We start from the raw sequence: 15,478 nt of genomic DNA, 5'->3' as shown, positions 1-15,478 counted from the left end.
CCATTATGACTCATCATGCATGCAACAAGGCCACATGTTTGAAACAAATCAGGCTAGCCTCGGATTCACAACATGTATAATGGATCTCAGACTGGCTTTATCCAATAATGAGTCATTGTTTGCTACTCGACTGAACTTTTCAATAGGTCAATAGCCATGCCAAACCAGCCAGCTTAGCTGCTTTCTCCAATTTTTTTTCTCCTCCTCTTTGATAGAATAGGTGCATGAATGGAGCTTATTAGTCATCATGCATCATAGCTACGTAATTCTTCATAAAATGTTCAAAAAAACTTTATGCATACAAGACTATACTTGCAGCTCATGTATCTGTACTTAATGTTAACTTTGCCATCAAAATTGTTATACTAATCACAAATATGTAACAGGTGACCATCAACTTTTCTTCTTAACATTGCTTATCCCCTGATTTAAGTACTGGTACTTAATTACGCATTGGATTAGCTTATTGTTTTAGTTAATGGTACGAAGAAAAGCAATGTTAGAGAGAGTTGATGTATTTATGCTGCTCCACCAGCTTCTCGTAAAGGAAGGAACTTTTAGTTAGAGCTCGTTAATCAGATGGTCCAGGATCCAACGGCATGGGCCATTAAAGTATTTCATGTTAAGGAATAAAATAATTTAAGAGGCCCATCTTTGTTTTAGTTTCTACTTTCTAGTCACCTCGAGAGTATGCTCACCGGTTCACCTGGACAAACTTTTACTCAGCTGCCGACGCAAGAGTACAAACTGGAATCATTGGAAACTTTTGCTTTGGCGGCAGATTTCCTTCTTTTCCTTCTGCTTAGAGTCACCGTATGGTGAGAGACAAGGCAGGAGTTCGGTTCCGTGAAGAATACGTTGCATGGAATCCAAGTAAATCCACACAAATCACCATGCAAACCATTCCCTCTGCATTCCGCCGGCAAATCTTAATGTGTGGCTGTCCTATCACCAAACAGCTGAGCTAGCCTCTGGTTTTGGTGAGGAAAGGACTCTGTTTTGGTGGTCCAAGAAAAAAATAGAATTTCTTGGTGGACAAACTAATTGTCTAGAATCTTGGGTAAAGGTGAGGTCCAGTTCTCATCAAAATAGTAGCATTGTGTTCTGGGTGGCCCTATCTTTTTTGACCTCCCATATCATCAAAGAAAAAAAAAAGTTAGCACCATTATGTTGAAATTTAGGAAACCAACTACTAATCTCTGTTCAGGATTGTAGAGGATATGTTATGCAGGAGTTGATGTAGAAACATCTAATAGTGATCAATTGGATATGTACATGTGGGAATAGTAGTTACTGCTGAGATCAGTAAGGGTAAGTTTCAGTTAGGTGGACTGTGAACCAAATGTGAGACAGAGGAATGGAAATAATGATGTACAAGATCATATTAAGGACATGCTTGTTGTCGCTTTTGCTTTCTGCTTTCGTTTTCGAAAAATTGAGAAGGGATATGAACCATATACCGAACAACATATGTAGTGAAACCCTCATGATTTTTAAAAGTATTTGTAAAACTTTTAGAGCTTTTGATGTAAAGATTTATTGCTTTCACAAAAGAGCGAAAATAAAAATAAAAACAGTTACTTTACTATCAATATTCATGTGGTATTTTACTAATTTATGTAGAAACAAAAACATAAACACAACAACAATGCTACTTTTTTTGCTTAAGAATTAGATTTATCGATACTGGTTGTTGTCGGGTTAAGCCTCCTTTTAATTTGGTTGTTATTGTTTGATACCTTGTTATTACTTCCATCTATCTTCCTTGTGTTTTTGTTTTTCCTTTCATTTTTATATCTTTCTCTTGTGAAGCCGGGTTGTTCTACCATGGTCTTTCATTTACTTAATGAAGGATTTTAAAGTTTTTGCCTAATTGTTTCCTGAAAAATTACAACTTTTATAAAAATCAAGTGAACACATGCTACAATGTTACATAAAGAAAGTAATCCTAAATGTCTATTGTTATATTGCTTTGTAAACTTATGTTGCCCATAAAATTATTTGCTTATATTTTGGGTTTGATTGCAACAATTTGTACAAATATTGTTCTGATTTTCTTGTATAGTTTTATCGAAGAGAAGGTCATGCACAAGTTTATGAAACCAACAGATCTACTTCTATTTCAGATGCTCAAACTTTAGTTGTGAGAGAAGTTATAATCAAATTTGTTACGACTATTTCACAAGAAAGCTATAGCCTTCGGATTCTTCTACAACCCATTTCATTAGTATTTTATACACCTCAGTTGAGTTTAATTTTTTATTATTTTTTTGATAGTTTGATAGATGTTTCTCATACATTTGTTTCATCTAATAATAGACGGGCAGGGATCAGCCAAATCCTCAACCCTCCCTCAACGAATCTTTTAAAATGCACATTATCCATGACACCGGCTCCATAGAGCTCCTACAAACCCTAAATAGACAAAATATAGGCCTTCATTGAGGACGTACAAGATATATGGTATCCAAAGCATAAAAAATTGACAAAAAAATTAGAATATGTAGTTAGGGGCCGCAGTCAGGTTGGGTCGGATAAAATATGGATCGGATCTAATATATTATAGATCATAAATCCATCAACCCAAATTCAGCCTATTTTATCTAGTGTGTGTATATATATATTCGAATTTAATTATTTTATTAATCAAATAATATAGTTTGATTTACAATAGGTTGAAATAAATTAAATAATTAAGCATTATCATCCTTATCTGCAGTATCATGTAACAATCCAGAACCTCACTAAAAATAGCTAGCTGGAGGATATTATCTGGGTTTGCTCGTACATATCATCACATACTTCTTCTGTTTAAATCATAACATTCTCACTAGGCTAAAAATCCAAATCCAATTACAAACGTTCCGATTAGCTCGTGATTAGCTCAAATATGCCCGTGCTGCAGTGTTTTTTAGTCTTTATAGGCTATGAGCTAGGTCTGCTTTGAGATTATTTGTAATAATTTGGAACTTCAGCATAGAAGTTATTATTTAGATTCTTTAATAACCATGTCTGTACGGCTCATTACAAACTAAATGTCGGACTAAGCACGAGTTATCACATCCCAACTCGGAATATCATAGACATAAAAAAAGCATTTAATAAAAAGGTCTGTACATTAGGAGAATTCCCATGTACATGGGTAACAAAAGGACATTGTTCCAGTGGCGATGTCGGAATCTCAATTTCCGTACTCATACCCCTAACTTTGCATTTAGTTGTGCACTTGTTCTACCTTGGCAGTCATTGAACGGATGGTCTTTATGCTGCTAAAGTTTATTTCGGAAAAGATTGAAAACGATGTCTCTCCTTCTCCCAACCCAGGTTGCAGAAGCCTAGGGAGGAGGAGGATAAGATAAAGGTGGCGACAAAGGAACCCTCGGCCCCACGGGACGGCTTGAGTTTTACTGTGGTGAAACTGTGAAAGACTCAAAGGAGAGTGGCCTGGAAAGGTGGACTCAGAGGAAAGAAAAAGCAATGAAAGTTTGGATATGCCTACCTTTGCTGGTCAAAATTTATATCAACTTTTATCCTTTTCTACTAAAGTGGGTGATCATGATCATATAGTTGGTTTTCAGGAGAGGTTAAGCATAGAAAACTGGCTTTGAGGGGCCATATCCTTGGTAGTTTACTAGAAGATTAACTAGGGGATGAACATATGATTGTTTCAATAGTTAAACCTTGATATTTCTTTTCAAAAAGAAAGAGGCGAAAAGCCATGTTGAAATTTAAAGCATAGGATTCTGATTAGCGACTGTAAAATTCAATACATGTGATTGCATAATCTTTGATATATTATTTAGCTAGTGCAATATTGAACATAACTTTTAAAAGAGTAACTGTTGAATTGTTGTGATCAGATAAAAATTGTATGTGGAGGGGATACTGATCAGATATTTGATGGCCACTAATTGAAGATTTCGCATAGTACCTCTTTTGATCGAAAAATCAATCTTATTCTCAAAAAATAATATTTTAAATTTCAATATTAAAATAATCATTGAAATAATGACTTATTAAAATAGTGTTATAATAGAACATAGCAAGAAATAATAAAAAATGATTATTTTTTTACATAAAAATACATATTTTTGGATTGTATGATCATTTCCTGAAGGATTTTGAGAGAAAAAGAATTGAAATTTAAAATATTATTTTTTAAAAGAAACTATAAATAAAAATAGTGGTCATTATGTATATTGTGATGGTCTATTATAATAAAAAAAATAAAAAATAATAGTTGCTACTATTTTGTACTATTATCTCAATAATGTAACAGGAGGGGGTTGCAAACCGTTATAATGCCAATTATAATAATTATAATATCATTATTGAAAACCATACGTCAAGCCAGCAGTATAAATATTTCAAACTTTTATGATCTGAAAAGTTTAAACTTACCTATTAATAGAAGTGTATTGGTTGAATCAAAAATAGAAGTGTGTTGGTAGTTGTAAAGACCAGAAATTGGGCCCGTTCTTGGGCCCAATGAACTGAAGTCGGCAATGGATGCCGACTTCAGTCTATTCATCGTGGTCTTCCCACGATGAACCCGCCGGCCGAACGGCCAGCGGGATCTCCGCACACCACCCCCCCCCTCTTCCCTCTTCCCCTCTTCCCTCTCCCTCTCTATCTCTCTCTCTCCCTCTCTTTCTCTTCTCTGAGAGCCCCATTCCTCCTCTTTCCCCTTCCTTGAGAGCCGCTGCCGCCGCCGGAGCCGCCGCCGCTGCCGGAGCCGCCATCGCCGCCGGGGAACCACTCGTCGACGACCGGAGGTGAGCAAGACTAAATAGATTTTTTTTTATATAGATTTAAGGGAGAAAAATGATGGGAATCAGTCGGTTTCACTTCCCCTGTTTCGGGGGAAGTTCTTGGTGAATTTCGGCCGGCCGACAGTGGCCGGCCGGGGTCAATCCGGCCGAAACGGGTTCGGCCGGAGATGGGCGAACGGGGGGCCGGGCTTCTCAGCCCGAGCTCCCTCTCTTTCCTCTTTTTCTTCCTCTCCTTCTCCTCTTCTTCTTCTTCTCTTCCGCCGCCCGTGAAGGTGGGATGGCCGACGGCGGCTGGCCGAGCGCCGCCGCCGAGGGCCACGGTCGACCACCGAGGGCCAACCGGAACCACCGGCCACCCCCCCCCCTTCTTCCTTTCCCTCTTCTTCTTCTTCTTCTTCTTCTTCTTCTTCTCTTCCTTCTTTCTTCTTCTCTTCTTCTTCTTCTTCTTCTTCTTCTTTATTCGGCCTGGGTGTTTTTCCTCGCTTTGAAATCCGTGCTTTATTTGGGAACCAGATCTTGAACCGGGTTATATTGTAAACCGGTTCCACCTATTTCATGAATGGGTTTTGTTATGGTCTGATCAGACCTGGTTTGGGTTGGGCTAGGAAACTGTTTTTGGGCTGAGTTGGGCCTGATTGGATCTGTGGGCTGGGTTGGTTTGGGCCCGAGATCTGATCTGGACCTGTAATCTGGTTTGGTTCAGTTGGGCCTAATCTGTGTTGGGCCACAATTGGTTTTGGGTTAAAGGATTCTGATTTTTGGGATTTAGTCTATTTATTCTTAGGGTCTATGCTTGATTTTGGGGACCCATTCTTGGATCTTTGAACTTAGGAATTTAAGGGGTTGGAATTAGTTTAAATTATGTTTCTAAATTAATTAAATAATTAATATTTATGTTTAACCAGGGGTTCGTGATATCTGTGGCAGGAATTTTTAAGCGAACCCAGGTAGGTGACTTATTGCTTTAAAGTAGAATTTTAACATGTATCTTGCATATGTTGATTTATTGATTTATTATTGGCATTATTGTTAGATTTAGAATTAAATATTTAATTTCATAAATTGTTATGTGCTTTACTGTTGGGAGTATGATTATGACTTTGATATAGAAAGTTGATTTATTGATTTTTAAAATCCGCGTGACTATAGTCTAGGCCCCGCCAATAGGATGATACGTTGGCCCAGTCGACTTGTACTGAGGAACTAGTTCCGACACCGCGACTACCGGTGATAGAATAGTAGCGGCACAGGGGTGCGTTTTGCTCTTCGGAGCGGCTCGGTGGAGCGTGAGTTTGGCACCAGGGGGTGCGGCACAGTGGTGCGTTGGCTCAGTGGAGCGGCTCTTCGGAAAGTTGTATTGGCACTTCGGTGTAACCATGCCACTGGGTGATGTGGCCGTAGTCATGCGGTTGAGTTATTTTGAGTCTTGGATTGGGTTTACAGATTATTGTGTGGATTTTTGGATTTATATGTTTAGCTACTTTTATATGCATTATGACATGTTATATGATGACTTTATTGCATGATGTCGCCTACTGAGCTGTTAGCTCACTCCTACTATTTACATTTTTTACAGGTGATGATATGTGACTATGGGGATTACGGGGTGGAGTGATCATGATGTAGTTAGCTAGTAGATATTGACTTTTTCTTTTGACTTATGTATATATGGACATTTGAATTGAAAGTTGGAATTTATCTTTGTTTAGCTATTGATGTGGAATCTGATTCATCTGCCTTGCGTGCCTGCGGGGTCCGCCCTACAGGTGCGCGGCGTCTGCTCGCGCCCCGGGCCCCGGGTTCGGGGTGTGACAGTAGTGGCATCAAATACTAGGATAGGCCCAAATTTTTTTAAGAATCGAGAGTGTTTAGGAGTGCCAGAAGAGAGTTAGCCCTCTAAACCTAAGGATTATAACTAAGATAGTTATACCGGAGTGGCCTAGTGGCTACCTTACACAGCATCCCTTCCTATTTTGTAGACAAAGCATATGCTTTTATTACAAGTCAAGCAAGAGACTAGTGTACTCCATCTCATGTATCCTATGTAAAACTAAAATATTGATTTGGTCGCTAATGGATATGCACCTTTTGATCGATCACGACAAAAATCAAAAGGCACTCTTTGCCATTCTAAAATTGAGGACATAACAATCATGTAAAGAAACCTACCGTTTATGTTAACAAGCTTAATCTCTTGGTTTATCTATTCGGAACATCTCGAAATAATGGACGAGTAGGTTGCATTACATTAGAATTACATAATGTAACATTTGTCGCGGGATATGATTAGTTATAGAAGACCCTACCGAGCCAACCGATTTGAGGTTGTTGCTTTGTTAGTTCAACAATCAATTTGTCTCCTGTATGCCCACACATGGCACTTATTTTAGATGTACTTCTAGAGGTTGTCTCCATTAACAAATGTCTAAATGATGGGATAAGCTAGCATGATGGAAAGAAGCTTGAACAAAGATGGTCCAAGGAAGCTGATGCAATGTTATATTAGGTATACTGGTTGACTGATATATGATGTGGTTCTGGATTTGGTAGTTCGCCTTGGAGGTTTAAAGACAAGGTACAGGAGGAGAAGATTTGGTTAAGTTACACTTAGCAACTACTTTGACTAAGTATTGAAAATTTGTCTGTCGATATCATTACTCATGCTTATGTTCTCTCATATTCCTTCTAAACTTTTCAATTTGTTTTCCTTCTGTCCTTATCTCCCTTGTCAACTATATCTTGTAACTTTCCACTGACCTAATTATCACTTGATGTTCTTAAATCATCGATAATCCTATCACAAACAAGAAGTGGTTCGATTGGATGTAACTAAGCCACCAATTGTATATCCTCACCCAAATCACTCACTCATAATATTACAACTCATCAATAAGAAACGAAACTTGAACTAAGAATACTAACAAAACTTTCTCTTTTTTTAATAATTTAATCTGATGGCTGTTTGCATAGATGACCCTGTTACAATACTCAATATTCAAGTCTGCTTAAGATGAAGGTGTTACATAATAATGTTTTTTTTTTTTTTTGATGTAAGCGATTACTTTCAGATGACATGATCAAACACTTGACATGATGCATCAAATCTAATTTAAATTGTAGCCCAACCTGATGCCTCAAATCTGCATCATCTAGATGCTGTGATGAAACATTTGACATAGTTTACCATTTGTTTAGGCTATTGAAGTTGGAAGTTGGGCTCAACATTAGTTTACCACAAGCTTCTGGCCCTTCACCTTTCACATACTATTGGTGCCGGCTTTGGCGATCTACCGAATGATGACCTAATGTGATGCCTTAATCTAGTGTCATTGGCAGCCCCTTGAATCTTTTGCTGCATGCGATCCATATTTAATGGTCATTCAGTGGCCTAAGTGATAGAATTATAGGCAAATTGCTTGCAAGTTAAACTGTTCATTTGTAGATTACATTCTAATTAATAATGAGCACAACTGATAGTGGACAATGTTGCATGAGGCCAGTAACACATCATTAAACCCTTCAGATAAAGCGGACCATGTTTCTGTTTGATAGGATAAAGAACCCTATTGTTGCACCAAGTTCTATTCTTATCTAAATTATGGGCTGAAACAGGTTAGATCTGGGCCGCAATCATGTCCTTATCTTGGCGGCCTTGCAGGCAGGGCCTTGTTAGGCCATTTTGTCTTGGTTGTCCAGAGGTAAGTCTTATACAGATCAAATATGTAACAAATAAAATACAATCAAAAAATGCCTTTATCAAACTAATTAGTCAATTAATGGAATACAACATCAGATGATATAAGACATAAATGAAGAAGAAAAAACAGTCTTGCATTCCAAGACAAGATCGAGTCACCCAATTAAACATAGACCATGGCTTGAACATATCAAGTGAATGTTGAAGTTTATTGAAATCCAATTGCATCAACTTGATTCACCAAAGTCCGAGTTATACTCAATGGTGAGCCTCAAAAGCTACAATTCTGGTTGGATTCATTCTTTGGCAATGATGTGATAATTTTGGCCTATCCATAACCCAATGGCTTAGCAAGGAGCAAGATAAGGTGGAATCGAGCATTGTTTCAGCTTAGAGTCATAATCGCAGCTTGTAGACCTAATGGACACAAGGATGCCCCTCTAATCTTTTCTTGCTTCGGTTAAGGGGTTTAATCGAGAGCCGGCAGCCAGCTGAGAGAGTTAGGTGGGTGTCATCTCAACTCTAATCTCGATTCTAATTCGGTGATCATATTGTCAGAAACTTAGAATAGGGGAAGCTGCAGGTTGATGTCTAAGCATGATAGTTTAATTTCTTGGTTTGCTTGGTGAACTTCAAAGCTGCATTTTGGTTGCACAACATTTAGAAGTTCAGGATGGTTGATGTCAGCCCAAGCCCAACCAAGATCATGAGGTTGGGCTCCACCGTGATCTTCACCAGCAGGCAATTGGAAGGAAAGCCGTCATTCATGACTAGCTTTTCTGGTTTAGAGCTATGCGAACATTACTTTCCATAAGAATATCCGCTTGGAAAACCATAGATTCAGAAGGTTATCATTACTTGGTTACACTTTGTTTAAATGTGACATGTCATTAGGTACCCCCCTCCTCTTTTAAGGTGATAAGGCCACGAAGAATGGACAAAAAATAATTATTCAGCATCCTAAATACCAACATAATGTTTCTTTTCTATAAAAAAAAGACAAGATTGCACAATATTTGATGTCTCTTGGCCTTGCAAGCTTCCTCAACCATCCATCTTATTTTGGCACCTTTCTGGGTGCAATATTGTGGTTTGAATATGGGTGGTAATTAATGATTCGACTATAGATGGCCCCGCTTTAAGCAAGCTTATATTTGACATAAATGAAGATAGATCATTAGCAGATCAACCCTTCGTTGGGCCGAGTTCATGTTTAGACTTTTAAACTATTTAACCTATTTTGACCCGTTTAATAACCCATTTAAAGTATTTCAGATTTATTTAACCTGTTTAAAATCTATTTAACCCATTTAAGACTTGATTAACCTATTTAAAATCTGCTTAACCCGTTTCTGTCCGATTTAACCTAGTCTGCTTAGTCTGTCCAACCCACTTAGTTCCATTGAATTCATTAAAAACCCACTTAACTAACCTATTTAACCTGACTTTCTTGCTTAATAAACGGATTATGTAGATCGAGTTAGGTTATCTATTTAATAAACAGGCTAGATCCAGATCTGAATTTTTGACCTGTTTAGTAAACAGGTTGGGTTCGGATTGATGGATTTTTGATCCAACCTATATCGGATTTGATTCGACCCAATTGCCACCCCTAGGTTTGAGATACATCACATGTACAAGTTAGTGATAGATTATTAGTACTACAAAGACTTTTGATTGTAAAAATTAGGACACATGACTTTAGAAGTTAATTAACAGTTTACCATGCATCATAATGTGGTAATATAAGTATACCATATAGATCACCTGGCGGTCTGGAAACCAATAGTCAGGTGAATCACACCCAAAAGTATGGCTGCAGTTTACAATGACAGTTTGATCTCCCATGGTGTCCAAATCAGTAGAGTTTGGATAATCTGATTGAATGGGCTCCAGGTGCTGTTATAGCTATGAAACCAATGGGTGCAATTGAGCTGAGTCAAGTCAAGTGGCTACATGTTTGAGCTCGATTTGATTCAAAATACTTGGCTTAAAACTCAACTCGAGATTGATTGAACCTCCAGCTCGAACTCGACTTGATGAAAAAAAGAGCAATGCTCAAGATCGACTTGACTCAAATATCAACCGAGCTATAATCGAGCCATAATTAAAAAATATAGTTAACTATATTATTATTAATATATATATATATATATATATATATATATATATATATATATATACAAGCTTTTGAGTCGAGTATTTTGCTATTTAAGCTTGACCTTAGGAATGGCAATGAGTAGGGTATCCGCAAAATTTGCTCTACTCATACTCAACCAGTTTAAAATTCTATTATCCAAAACCATCCCAAATCTATTTAAATCTTTGCCTAAGAATTCCAAACCTATTCCATCAGAAAATGTAAATCCATCGGGTATCCAAACCTGCCCAAGTAATCTTTATATGAATTGGGTTGTTTAGATCAGATCAAGCACCCAACCTAGAATTAAAAAAAAAAAAAAAAAGAGGAGAAATAATATTAGGTAAAAATGGTTTAAATAATTTGATGAACAATCTAAATATAAATGACTTTTATAGCTTAGTGGTAGAAATAGAGATTAGATGTTCTTGAAGTTCCCTCTCACAATATATATATATATATATATGTATGTATATATGTAAAATTTTATAAGGTAGCAGGTATCTGAGGAATAAATTTCAAACCTATCCTAAACCTTATAGGATTTTGCTAAATATGTTCTATTAGAATTCGGGATGGATTTGGATATCAGAAAAAATTCACTCAGCTGCAGTTTTTACTCAGATTCAAGTCGACTTTGAGTTGTTCGTGAGCTGCTCGGCCTATTTGCAATCTTAATGAAATCTCAGTACCGAAATCTCAGTAAAGAGGATACCAGCTTCTGGGGAAAGTGTGGCAATATTCCACTTAAAGGTTAGTTTATTGAGAGGTTGGCAAATCAAACTCAGAGCAATGCGGCAAATGGGTTTGAAATGCGGGCCAAATGCGGATTACTCCAGGACACGAATGAGTGGCCCCAGTAAGCCTGGCAACCAAGGATTCATAAAGCTAAAACGATAACCATGGGATGTCTCAGATCATGAATGAGGGGGGTGACGAATACAAATAACTCAACCCCGAATAATTAATGTCGCATTTCATTAAAATACTAAAAGAGCTTTGGAATCTCTTGAGAACAACATATCTAATGATTTGAAAGTTTAGATCGGAGTGTGTCTCTGAGCTGCAAGCTTGATATCTCTCTTTACCAAAAGAATAAATAAAATAAAATAAAATAAAAGTTAGGATCCGCATGACTCTTGGTTTTTGAGGCTCTACCTATTGATAGTTCTAACACGCCAAAAAAGATTTCATCACACTCTCATCATCCAATGTTTTCTTTTCAATTAATGAATTAATTAACTCAAGGGCGTGGCCAAGTTCATGAGTGCCCAATCCATCAATTATACTTTTTGATTCATCATTCTTTTTCTCTAGTGTGCAAATTGCTTTTCAATTGTCTCTTATTGGCATGTTGATATGTATAGTTCTGTTAATGTTGATCCGTAGGCATGCCTCCAAGCTATGGGACCAATGCCTCATTAGTGAGGGACCTTCGGATTGCCAATGGCTGCATGCTTCGTAGTCATACATGCAAGAAGCCTACTTTATATTTTCTTTAGTAAATCGAAAAAATTAAACCATTCAAATATAAATATATCCATAAAAATCAGAAAATAAAATATTTAAAAACTAAGCAGAAACATTCAAAGTAGAGTCCTATAATATAATTTCAATATGGTTAGCCATATAAGCCGTCACTAATTCCGTTACACAATTTTCTTTTCTGTAAATATATTATCTTTGAAAAGAGAGCAAAATATGCATCATTCACCAACAATGCTATAGAATGAGATGAGATCTAGCATTAGCAGATGGTAAATCTAAAAGCCATCTAATAACTGCTAAGCCATTTGACATCAAGCCTATTTCATGTTTCGTTACTTTACTTTCACATTGGTGGTCTACCTAATCTGTATTTCCTTAATTTTGTGTAGGATATCAACTATGTATCTAGAAGGCCAAACATGAAATATGCCCTTCTAGTGCGTATGCCATGCAGGTGAATTTTACTGATACCCTCCTGCTTGTGTAACATTATTTGCTCATCATCATAAAATTTTGCTATAAACTTTTTCTTCTTTATACATGCATATATACACATGTAGATATATGCATACATACATGCATGCATACACAGTGCACTTTACTAGTATCCCTTGCCACCAACTCTAGCAACAGAACCAGATCAAAATAATGGTTAACCTGGCATCCATTATGTTTGGCTGTTCAACAAACTTGAACAAATGGAATTACAGCAGAAATTGGAAAAGCAAGGATAATAATTTTCATTTGTGGTTCCCTGCACGTAGTTCATGTAACATATGCATCATTTCTATGGAGAAATAAGCTGCAAAACTCGAACATGGAACCTCTTTCTAACAATAGCCAGATTCCCATCAATATTATATTGTTTTATACTATCAATGCTGAAGCGATACCAAAATTTTATACAAATAAGTGACACAGCTATCATATTAGGTACTCCACAATGAGGTTCTTCACTGACAACTTGCTCTTAGATGAGAAAGCTTCAATGGGGGGGTCAAGTTTCGATATTGAGTTCTTTGTCATCAATTTGGAGAGTTAAAAGATGAATTATTCGTCAAAAAACAGGAGACATACACCGAAGTTTCAGCTATTAGAGATCAAAAGAAAGTATAAAAAGTTGGAGCATTTTTTCCCCCTCCTCCTTTCTTTGGTCTCAATGGAGTGATCTTGGCTCGGTGTCAAAGAGACACAAAAACATCCTTCGTTATCAGGAGACCGACAGATTCTTACCAGTAAGAGACTTCAGATGTCTCATCGTTTTGAGTGGTCCATGCTTTAGGGAGAGGGGTGGGCCCACATCTAGATTGCTCCGACTGCCCGTGTGCATGTCTTCGGGCCATTTCACCGAATTCCCACCTCACCACCCTCTCTCTCTCTCTCTCTCTCTCTCTCTCTCTCTCTTTCTTATTTATTTATAAAATAATTTATTAAATCAACCTAAAATAAATATATTTGTAACAATCACCAAATAAAATAAAATTTCTATCGCAGTCATCCACACAATCTTCTGCCTTATTAACTTCTTTGTAAATATATTTAACCTCATAATAGTGCTTAATGAAGAGTTCTTTCGGTTCTCTCTTATCTCAAATGATAAACATTAGTCTTCGCTCTCTAATAACCATAAAAAAATTCTTCTTTTAGAACAATATAAAAAGTCCTTAAAATTTTTGTTGCATATTACATATCTTTTCATACAGTATATAATTTCATTAATAAAATTGTAATATCAAATAATCCAGCACCATCTTTTATCTCCCTCTTTCTTCTGTTGAATCGCATGGGAGAGCAGCATTTCAAGATGCTATGGTTGTCATATGTCATCTTTTACCATCAATCTTCGATATATTAATAGATGAGAGGGGAAAAAAGAAAAAAATAAGCTAAAAATTTTCTATTACCAATATAGTACAAGGTTGACACCGCCATCCACTTAACCATCTGGTCTGAGTACAAAATACGCGGCTTGCGCTTCCATTAGCCATGATTAGCTCACAAACTTAATTACGTTCTTAAGAGAAATATACTTAACTGCTGCCCGGTGCTCCCCACCGGGTTTATCATATGAAACGACTCCGAGTCCACCGAGCCAATGACCCGTTCGAAACTCGCTCGCAGGTACATGAGGTCTCCGTCGCCGGACTTGGACTCGCCGGGGAGAACTCCGGCGCCCACCGACATCGACTGCATGAGCTTAAACACCGCAGCATCGCCCTCGCTCATCTGCCGCCGGACGGCGAACCCCACCTTCCGGCCGTTGCAGTACATGGACCAGGCCGGCACGCCGAACAGCGAGGCTGGCCGGGCGCGACCGCGATCGCGATCGCATTCGAGCGCGATGCGGAGGAGCCCGTGCTGCATCTCCCGGGCAAGGTAGGCGGTGGGGACGGCGAATTCGAGGAGGAGGAGCGGCGCGGCGGCGCGGGAGGAGGAGGAGTCGTCGTGGAGGCAGAAGCTGACACGGCCGCGGCGGTACCCGAAGAAGGTGCCGGTGACGGTGGAGGTGGAGGTGGTGGTGGTAGAGGCGTCGGAGTCGTCGTCGGCGGCGGCGGCAGGCTGGAAGCCGCAGCAGGGGACCATGCACTCGACGAGGGAGCGAAAGGAGCGGCGGAAGCGCACATCCTTGCTGCAGTCGACGGCGGTCGACGTGTCGATGATGCCAAGAGGCCCGCCGTAGCTGCCCAAGTCTATCATCCTCATCTTATTTGATTGCTTAATTCGATTACTTCAAACAGGAGAGAAAGATACGATGGAAAGAGAGAAGAGAAGGGGATGGATGGGTTTATAATGGTTGAGGCTTGGAAAAGAAGAGGTTATGGAGTGGGAGGTGGTGAGGCGGGGAGGGAGGATGGGTTTAAATAGGAGGAAGGAAAGAATAAGGGGCTAAGAAGAAGAAGAAGAGAAAGGACAGGAGGGAGTGGGGAAACAGAGGGATGTTTGGTGGGGCAACCGTGTGGACCCTGGAATCATGGAGGGAAGGCCAGGGGCTCAATAATTCCGGCCACAGCGGGCCCTGGGAGGCGCGTGCGTACCGGTGGAGATGGCCAGTGGCCATATATATATATATATATATATATATATATATATATTTATGGTGATGCAAGAAATATAATTCCATGGCAGAGAACAATTATGATAGAAACCTGAGCAATGGAGTGGGTGGTGGGATTCTATTGTCTATTAGTGAGAGAGGCTGCAGGATGAGCATCTTGCCAGTTATAACAATTTTCTAATATGATAAAATGAGCCTAGATTTAAGTGGGATTTTGCAGCCATTTGAGAAATATAACATAATGTAAATTGTGTTAAGGCCTGATAAATGTCATTGCTTTAACAACTTCAAATATAAATATTTGGGGTCTAGCAAGTTAACACTGT

General features: G+C 38.4%; 1 protein-coding gene across 1 annotated transcript; it reads right to left on the bottom strand.

Moving 5' to 3' along the window:
- Nucleotides 1-13,967: 13,967 nt before the first annotated feature.
- Nucleotides 13,968-14,921, bottom strand: LOC103711833 (protein MIZU-KUSSEI 1-like). The gene has a single exon (XM_008798128.4). The coding sequence runs from the start codon at nucleotides 14,798-14,800 to the stop codon at nucleotides 14,105-14,107; it is 696 nt and encodes a 231-aa protein (XP_008796350.2). The 5' UTR covers nucleotides 14,801-14,921; the 3' UTR covers nucleotides 13,968-14,104.
- Between the last annotated feature and the right edge of the window lie 557 nt (nucleotides 14,922-15,478).

This window comes from Phoenix dactylifera, unplaced genomic scaffold (genome assembly GCF_009389715.1).
Source record: "Phoenix dactylifera cultivar Barhee BC4 unplaced genomic scaffold, palm_55x_up_171113_PBpolish2nd_filt_p 000046F, whole genome shotgun sequence".
NCBI classification, from domain to species: Eukaryota; Viridiplantae; Streptophyta; class Magnoliopsida; order Arecales; family Arecaceae; genus Phoenix; species Phoenix dactylifera.
The sequence above is the reverse complement of the archived record's forward strand: the minus strand, read 5'-3'. Positions and strand labels throughout refer to the sequence as shown.